This window comes from Entamoeba nuttalli, assembly GCF_000257125.1.
Source record: "Entamoeba nuttalli P19 unplaced genomic scaffold asmbl_3920, whole genome shotgun sequence".
NCBI classification, from domain to species: domain Eukaryota; phylum Evosea; order Mastigamoebida; family Endamoebidae; genus Entamoeba; species Entamoeba nuttalli.
The window spans coordinates 1-9454 of NW_008576422.1; the positions used below are offsets into that span (position 1 = coordinate 1).

Consider the following 9454-nt stretch of genomic DNA (forward strand, 5'->3'; position numbering starts at 1 on the left):
TTGAATTAATTACTATTAATTTTGTTTTTTATTACTTTTTTATATAATTAGAAAGATTGTGAAAATAATAAACGTGGTGATCTATTTTTAGAAATAGGAATAATGAAGTAAATAATACAAAGGTTAGTTACTCAAGAGTCATTCACACGTCATTCCACATCAAAAATATGAAAGATACTATCATAGCATAATCACGAGATGGTATTTAAACTATGAAAGGAAACTTAATAATAACTAGTAATAATAAATGACTTCAATCAGTTCAAATGAACAAGTAATAGAAACACTTCCCCCAGAATGTAATAACCAACAATTATCCAAACCAGAGCCTAAATGGATTCATTTGTCAAGATACCTTGCTAGAACATCACAAAACAAAGTATTTATTGACCCAAGTGGAGTAGGTCATTGGAATTCTATGGTATGGGAACCACCATGTGAGTTATTAGATTGTGGAAAAAGTTATTTACTCAAATTTGAAGTACCTGGTATTGATAAAAAGTCATTGTCTTTACAATATAGTAATAATTGGGTAATTGTTTCAGGTAATAAAAATATGCCAGTTGAAGATGGTGATTTTTGTTTTACTGAGATATTATATGGTCAGTTTAGAAGAGAAGTTCCTGTTCCTGTAGATGCAAGTAAAGATGGAATTAAAGCCTATTATCAAGAAGGTATTCTTTATGTTAGATTAACCAAAGTAGAAAATAGTCAATGGGTACATGTAGAAGTTAATTAATTTACTTACAACAATTTTAATTTTTAGATTTATAAAATAATAAATGAAAGTACAAGAGTAAATAAAATAAAGACAAGTTATTAAATATGAAAGTCATATTGTTTAATACTTTTTATTATAAAAATATTTAAAAACATATCTTAATTATTATATTTATAATGCAAAGATTATTTTATAACCAATTAATACTCTAAAAGTAATTTTAAATACAATTATAATAGAGTTAAAACCAGAAAAAGAATAAATATTAATTTTTCAATGATTCAAAAAATTGGACAACTTCTTCGGAATGATCTTCTTCCTCTTTATATGTGTCAATAATTTCCATACAAGCGTCTAAATATTCTTCATAAACGTCAGGTTCTTCTGACTTTAATGTTTTATTTTTTAAAATAGATTGAACAATACAACAACAATCACTTCCTAATAATTCAAGACCTTTATCTTCTAACAAATCACAAATTGACCCAATAAATTCAGCAACTTGGATGGTATCATTTAAATATGTAATATAATCAGCTACTTGTTGTAATATAGCCATTCGTTCTTGTGGGAAATGGTTTTCCATTTCACAAATATCACCTAATTTATCAATAACAACAGATGCAACTTTAGCTTTTGACGCTTCAGGGAATAAAGAGAAAATACGTGCACCAAATCTTAGTCCTTTTTCTTTCTTTAATACTTCTAATAAATTTCCTGATAAAGCATCAGCAACAGTTCGACTGATCTTTTCTTTTTTTGTAGCTAAAATTTGAGATACCTCAGGAATCATATATTTTCTATTATCATCATTAACCGCTTCAAGTAATCGAATGTCATTAAATAGAACAGCTTGAAGTAACATCTCTTCTAAACGAAGGGCTGAATCATATTTATGTAATTCTCCTAAAAACATAAAATCATTTTCTTCTCCACAAGATAATTGTAAAGCACTAAAACAAGTTGTACGAGATGGGTCTACACCAGTTAAATCAAATGGATAATGATGACAATGTGGATAATAACTTGTAACACAATCATCAAGTGTTTTATGTAAATGAGAATAAATTGATGCCATTGATCCTATAGGAGCATTTTCATGTTGCATGTTAAAAGCAATTTCATAATATTGTTCTTTATATGCAAAATAAGATTGAACACTTTCAATGGAAGCAAAGAAAGTATTTCTAATTTCTTGATCAGTCATATATTCACATTTAGGTGGTTGGTATTGATGAGAATCAATAAAGAAGTCATGACCTATACCAATAGGTAAAAGAGTAGGATGTCTTTTTCTTAATTCTTCGTTAACTTTTTTGATTTCATTTCTTTTCTCTTGGGTTAGTCCACCTCTATTATATCGTTTAGTAGGATATTCATGTCCACCCTTTTCTTTGTCATCTTTTTTCTCTTCTTTTTGGTGATAATTATTATAATATTTTTTTCCTTGTAGTTTGTTGAATCTTCTTCGTTCAAAAAATTCAGGTTCTTCTTTTGGTATTTCTTTTGGGACATACCCAATAGCCCCACTCTCAATTTTTTGTCCCCTTTGACGACGTCCTCCTCTATCTTGTTTGCTCATCTAATAATTCATTCTTTCTTCTTTTATTTTTCTTCTTTTTTATTTTTCTTATTTTTCTATATTTAAAATAATTAACTTTATTAATAAAAATTAGTTTTAAAAGAAAAAAACAATACAATAACAAAAAACATTCAATCAATAGAAATGAAAGACAAAGAAATCTTGAGATACGTATGAGGTTAAAAATTTCCTTTAAAATATTCATCTTTAAGACTTAAATCATGTGAAAAATTACAATGCTCTCCTTTTCTACATACCCCCGTCTCAAAGAAATATTTGCATGGCTTAGTACGATATAATTTGTCAACTGAAACAAATTGTTTTGAATTTTGTTGACAAAAAGAATGATTGTTTAAAGATGAGATGTCATGAGAAAAAGTACAACTACTTCCCTTCTTACAATACCCATTTTGCATAAAGAAAATACAAGGCTTTGTTCCATATTTTAAATGTTTTTGAGGAGAATCAGGAAGTTCTCTATTATTAAACATTGGAAAGTAAAAAGGATTTGAAAATGGAATATCTGGCATTGAAGCCGTATTAGAATTGACAAAACTATTGGTTTGTTTAATAGGAAGGTTTTCAGTTTGATTTTTCATACTAAAATCAACTGATTTACTGTCTCTTTCTCTCTTATTAACTATGTCTGGAGATGAACGGGTAGAATGAGGATCACTTAACGACTCTGGAAAAGAAGAAGAGAGTAAGAAGAAGACATCATCGGAACCAACCTAATATAGTTAATAATATAATTTATACCATTAAGACAAGTTAACCACACTCTGAGACTTTCCAAATGGCAATATAAAAAAGAATGAAAAAATAAATTTGAATATTAGTAGAATGAACATAACTCAAAAAAATATCTACTATTATTCTATTGTATTTATGCCATTGTCATTAAATCTCAACTGCAATATCTGCAAAAAGTGCGACAAACTTGATCGGTTGATAATTCATCTTCTCCAATTACATCCATTTGAAGTAAGGTATTAACCCCAACATAAGGAGTGTCATCATTGTCTAAGAAAGCATCAAAGGCACTAAATTTGTTCATTTGATATAACTAATTAATATTAATTCCGAATAAATATTTTAAGATTTTTCCTTAAATATTAAAATGTACACGTTGATAATAAATGAGATCTCTTCTTTCCTTTCGTTATTTATCTGTTTGGTTTAATCCTCAACTCTTTTCATTGAAAACTTGTTATTTTTCAAAGAAAGTTTTTGATTTTTGTTAATCAATTACTATCTTTATATTATAATATTAGTTTTTCCATTTTGTGGTTTTATTTTTATCTAAAATATGGAACAATTAAGAACTAATAATTTTATGATGTTTCTTATTTTTTTCTATTTCTTTCCTTCGTTTTGTTTCTGAAACAGAAAAGTTTAGAAGATTTAAACAGTTTTAATTTATTAGTTCCATTCATATACGTGGTGTCTTAAGTTGATATATTATAAATAGAATTGATTTATTTTTGAAAAATAATCATGAGTTTGATAATGTCTCGAAATTAAAATTGAAGTGGTTATGGGAGATTGTTTTTCAGAGGGAATGAAAAAGCAAGATAGATTGAAAAATTTTGTTGAAGAAAAAACGGTTAATGAAACTTATCAAAGAAGAAGGATAAATAACACAAATTTAAGATTTTTAAAGAAAACAGAAAAAGTAAATGTTATATGAAAGAGGAGAAAGAAAAAAGAGAATAGAAAGAAATGAAATGATCAAATCTCAATATTTAGTGATTGAAAGATGAGTATCCCTCTAGCTAAATCACATAATAGACCTGTTTCTTTTCGACCTACTCAAATGCAAACTGTTCAGTCAATGGGGAAATCTGAATATGGATCATTAGATATTACTCCAAGAGGGGAATATTTTAATACTTCTACACCAACACCAGTCATTGAACCAAACCAAATTAAAGTTATTGATGTTAAGTCAGAGTTACAAATTGATTTATCTACATTAAAGTGTGTTATTATTCATATTGTTACTGTTCAATTAGATTTAACAACAAAATATTTATTCAAGAAACCAACAGATATACACGAACTAGATTTATTTATTCATTCAGTTTATGATCCTAATAGTACATTACATCAAAAATTAAATGTGTCAGGTACAAGGGATAAAACATCATTATCAATAATTTCAATGGATTATTTACCAATAGACAACCATCCTAGTTATAAAATATCATTATCTCCTTTAAGTAAAAATTCAACTCCACCACTTGATTCATGGGAATTATCAGAAAATCATCCTAAGTCATTTGGTAAATCAATGTCTCGTTCAGGTTCTGTAGCATTATCTCCAATTTCTTTAACACCACCAAAGGGTGTTATAGTTTCCCCTAAACAAGTTCCTGGTCTTTCATCAACCCCAACTGATAAAATAAATCATTCTTTCAACTCGTCAACCTTAAGAACTTCTCCACAAACTAAATTACTTTTTAAAGAAAAACGGGATTATTCTCAGCCTATTACAAATTCATCTTCTAAGTTAAAACAAACATCAATGTTCATAAGTCAAAGTATTATTAAAAATACTTTTAATAATGAAACATGTGAAGCACCTAAAACTCTTACTCCACCTACAGAGACAGAAAAATTAATATCAGAACGAAATGAATGGGAAAAAGAATTACCTCAACTTCCATCAAGAAAAGATGGATATCCATTACGTGATGTTGGTTTAAAACAATATTTATCAGAAGTTATTGCATTAGAAGGGGCAACTGACATTTGTTATATTTATGAATGGTTTGTAGAAAAAAAACAATCAATTCCATTTATGTCATTAAGGCATCCAAGGGTATGTGGGTATTTAATGAAACAATCATATATTTTTGGAACATGGACAGAAAGATATGTAATTATTAAAGATAATGTATTAGTGTATTTTCCAAGTGATCGATGTATTCAACGATTAGAATTTCCTAGTGATATCTTACAATTAATTGGTTCTGAAATAGAATTAAATGAAAATATTATTTCCATTAATTTAATTAATGGTATGTCATATACTTTCCGTGTTGATGAGGGAAATGTTAATGAATGGATGTTAGCATTAAATTATGCACAACAAAAGAAAAGAAGACAAAGAAAATATAGTGAATATAGTGATACACCAAGAAAGGGGACAGATACTATTAAAGATGATTCTGAAGAAAAACATATAATCAATAAATTTTATGCATTAAAAGAAGAAGCAAGAAGAATTGGTTTAGTTTATGAAGAAATGAATGATAAAAATTCAGAACAAATGAAAATATTTCAATTATTTAGACAATTAGAACGATTGAGTTATGATGACATTTGTTCTAAAACATTTATTAATCAATATTTACATAAACTACAAGATATTACTACAAATAATGCTTCTGACTTATTAGTTTTTCATTACTTTCAACAATTCAATGAATTTATTTCTCTAACTGCTGTGGTAAAAAAAATTTTAGAAACACCAGAAACACCAATTATTCAACCAAGAAATAGACAGTCTTCTACAGGAAGAAGAAACCAAGCATCATTGGGAATGTCACCATTAAATTCTCCTAAAACATATGATAAAGCTGGTGTTCGAGTAGCAATTTGTCGTATGTGTGAAAGAGAAATAGAATTTGATATACTTGCAAAACATACATTTTATTGTAAAATGTGTTTTGAATTATGTTCAAATGAACCTAGTTGTAAGTTAAGGTTACAAATATTAAAAGACCAATTATTAAAACAAAAACAAATACAACAAGGAGGAATTAATTATGATGGAGTTATTGGACTCACTGAAGAACTTTCAAATATTACTAAATTATCAAGTAAAGTATTGGAACAAATGAATAACGCAATTACTATGCTTGAAGAAATTACAACTCATTCTGTTGATGTGTGTTTATCAGCATTTGCAGGAATGATTTCAAAAATTGTTAAAAGGAGACTTTTGTTAATGAAGAATTATGTTTCTAATCACTCAATTGATATGTGGACATATACTTCATTATGGGATGGTAACGTTCAAGTTGAAGAGGCATCAAATGGAAGTGTCTCATTAAAAGATTTTGATGTTTTAAATAAGTTTAGCAGTGGGGCATATTCTCGTTTATATCTTGTAAAAAAGAAAACAACAGGAGATATATATGCAATGAAAGTTAGTAGAAAAGCTGATATGGTAAGAAAAAATGTTGTTGATGGAGTATTAGCTGAAAAACAAATTCTTCAAAAATCAGTTAATCAAAGTGTTGTTAAATTATATTATGCATTTCAAGATAAATGCAGTTTATTTCTCGTTATGGAATTTTGTCCAGGAGGAGATTTGGCTTGTTTAATTAGAGAAGTAGGAAGGTTGTCTGAAGTTACAGTTAAAATATATTCAGCAGAAATAGTTTTAGCTTTAGAATATATTCATTCATTAGGATGTATTCATAGAGACCTTAAACCTGATAATATTCTTATAGATGCAAATGGACATTTAAAACTTACAGATTTTGGATTATCTGTATTTGGATATAAAAGTGAACAAAATTCTTTTCTGGATTCAAGACTATTATGTACTCCTGATTATGTTGCACCAGAAGTTATTAATGAAAGGTTATATTCTACTGTAAGCGATTATTTTAGTTTAGGCTGTATGATTTATGAAATGCTTGTTGGTGTTCCACCATTCAATGACAAAACACCTGAAGCTATATTTAAACGAATTCGAATGAATGATTATCATTGGCCAACTGAAACAAGTGATGATGAAGACATTATTTCAGATAATGCATATTCTATAGTCAATGCATTGTTATTACCTGAAGAAAAGAAAAGACTTGGGGCAAAAGGAAGTGAAGAGGTTAAAAACCATCCATTTTTTGAAAGAATTCGTTGGAACACATTATTAAGTGAAAGTAGAGAAGATATTTTTGTGCCAAGATTAGATAGTGCATGTGATACAGGATATTTTTCAAGAGAAACTAAAGAATTTTCTCCTGCATTAGGAGAAGATAGTATTGGGTTTGGTAACTTTGATTGTACTTCTGTAAATAGACTGGCTGAAAAAAATATTAGTGTATTAGAAGAGGAAAGAGATGAAATAGATTACGAAAACTCAACAGAATGTACAAGTTCATCAACAACCCCTGATTCAATTAACGAATCAACGTTTATTGCATAAAAACGAATTATAATATTTCATTCATAATTTCATTTGTTTAGTTATTAATTGTTTGATTATAGTTTTATTATAATTTAAATTAAAAAAAACTTAAAAAAATAAAAGAAAACCTTCACAATGGAAGCACCAATTGATGTACAAAAAATGCTTGATGAAATGAAACTCCTTGAGAGGAACATACAAATGGATATTGAACCAGTTACACAAAAACCATTATTTATAATTAAACCAGAGGAGTCAACAAATATTTCTGTTCAAACAATTGACAATATAATACAGACAACATTATGTGCTGCAGATAGGTTATTCTTAAGAGAAAGAAAAGTTATTCATATTGGACCAAATATTGAAACTCAAGGATTACAAACAGTTGCAAAATTATTATGTGAAAATGATCCAATTGAACAACTACGATCTATTTTTCCTCCATCTCGTTCTATTAAAGTAATTTTTGATTTAATTCAAGATTTATATAAATTCAGAATTGATAATAATACTATTCAATTAAGTCCAATTCAAGCAGCAACACTTTGTTTAAAATATGTAGAATTAAATTTTAAAGATAATTTTGTTATTCAAAATGATGGAACATATAAAAAAGATGATATAGTTCAATTCCTTAGTCAAACATTAGAAATAGAAAATAGAAGAAAGCCAACAACATTAACATTAGCTTTTCATTTGTATCGAGCAGGACTTAGAGATGAAGCAATTCAAACATTAGAAGATGAAATGGGAAAAACAAACGAAGCTTTTAGTGAAGCAATTAAAGGAAATATTAATAAATTAAAACAACTCATATTAAGTGATCCAATAGAAAAGTTATTTGGAAGTATTTTTACTAAAAAGGATGTTATTGGTATTGATCCAACAGTTGATGCTTTCATTCATGCTAATGTTGACAATTATATTTGGTATAAAGTTTGTTAGTTTAAATAAATTCTTCTTCAAGTGATATATCACTTATCTCTTTTTAGCTTAGTTCTTCTCAAGACATAACAAAAACATTTAATGAACTTCAACAAATAGTTCCACCTGTATTATTAAGAAGTCCAGATGATACTACTTTCTTCTTTTTATTATTACTTCAACAATATGAACAAGCAGTTTCTACTCAAATTGAAAGAGGAACTCCATTTGATGTAATTGGATATACTGTTCTTGTTTTATTACGTAAAATAAATTTCTTGGACGAACGATTTGTACTTCATTATTTACACTCTATCTTATTAAGTGTAACTGGATGTTATCAATTACTTGATTCTATTAATGATAAAGATACTGCTATGATTCTTTCTGATGTTATAGAAAAACCTGATACGGAAGAACCAATATTACAATATGCTAGTTCAAGACCTCAGATGGCTCAAATACTTGCTCCTCTTGTTCGTTCTAAGTTACTTTATGCTCATTTGATGATAATTGCTGGTCAAAAACAAATGGCTCATGTTGCTATTCAAGAACTTCTTGATTCTTATTTAATGAATGGAGAAAATATTGATGAACTAATTCAAGTAAATAATCTAATAGAACCAACTGATGAATATTTCAAAAATGTGTATGACATATTACACACTAGTGATTGTAAAGAAGTTGTTAATAAAGCAATTCATTACCAATTCATTCCTTCCAGAGATGACTTTAGTGAATTACAAAATATAGTTAATAAATGGGACATTAGCATTGAAAATAATAGCATTAAAACAGGAACACGGACATTTGTTCTTTCATTTATCTTTAGAAATATTATTCAATCAATTTCAATAAATTCATTTGATTCATCTCAATACAAATTGATTGGAAAATATTTTGTTGCAATGATTGCATTATTAAAGGATTGTGCTGATGATACTTTTATGGAACTTATATCTGGATATAAATCATATCTTCTCAATTGACTGAACTTTTTTTTATAAACTTTAATTTATTATCGTCAGTTTCAATTACTTGAAAAAATAACTATTCAATTAGTAAAAAAAGAATAAAA

The 9454-nt window shown here is 27.6% G+C and overlaps 5 protein-coding genes across 5 annotated transcripts; 3 read left to right on the forward strand and 2 right to left on the reverse strand.

The window, feature by feature from the left end:
- Positions 1–247: 247 nt before the first annotated feature.
- Positions 248–739, forward strand: ENU1_086090 (heat shock protein, Hsp20 family protein, putative; the record flags this gene model as incomplete). The annotated part of the gene is made up of 1 exon (XM_008858866.1): positions 248–739. The coding sequence occupies one exon, from the start codon at positions 248–250 to the stop codon at positions 737–739; it is 492 nt and encodes a 163-aa protein (XP_008857088.1).
- Positions 740–986: 247 nt separating this feature from the next.
- Positions 987–2303, reverse strand: ENU1_086100 (hypothetical protein; the record flags this gene model as incomplete). The annotated part of the gene is made up of 1 exon (XM_008858867.1): positions 987–2303. The coding sequence occupies one exon, from the start codon at positions 2301–2303 to the stop codon at positions 987–989; it is 1317 nt and encodes a 438-aa protein (XP_008857089.1).
- A 179-nt stretch (positions 2304–2482) lies between these two features.
- ENU1_086110 (zinc finger protein, putative) lies at positions 2483–3360 on the reverse strand (the record flags this gene model as incomplete). The annotated part of the gene is made up of 2 exons (XM_008858868.1): positions 2483–3034; positions 3244–3360. The coding sequence occupies 2 exons, from the start codon at positions 3358–3360 to the stop codon at positions 2483–2485; spliced, it is 669 nt and encodes a 222-aa protein (XP_008857090.1).
- Positions 3361–4062: 702 nt separating this feature from the next.
- ENU1_086120 (protein kinase, putative) lies at positions 4063–7467 on the forward strand (the record flags this gene model as incomplete). The annotated part of the gene is made up of 1 exon (XM_008858869.1): positions 4063–7467. One exon carries the CDS (start codon positions 4063–4065, stop codon positions 7465–7467), a length of 3405 nt encoding a protein of 1134 aa, XP_008857091.1.
- Positions 7468–7584: 117 nt separating this feature from the next.
- On the forward strand, positions 7585–9365 carry ENU1_086130 (hypothetical protein; the record flags this gene model as incomplete). Its single annotated transcript, XM_008858870.1, has 2 exons — positions 7585–8388; positions 8445–9365. 2 exons carry the CDS (start codon positions 7585–7587, stop codon positions 9363–9365), a joined length of 1725 nt encoding a protein of 574 aa, XP_008857092.1.
- Positions 9366–9454: the final 89 nt, after the last annotated feature.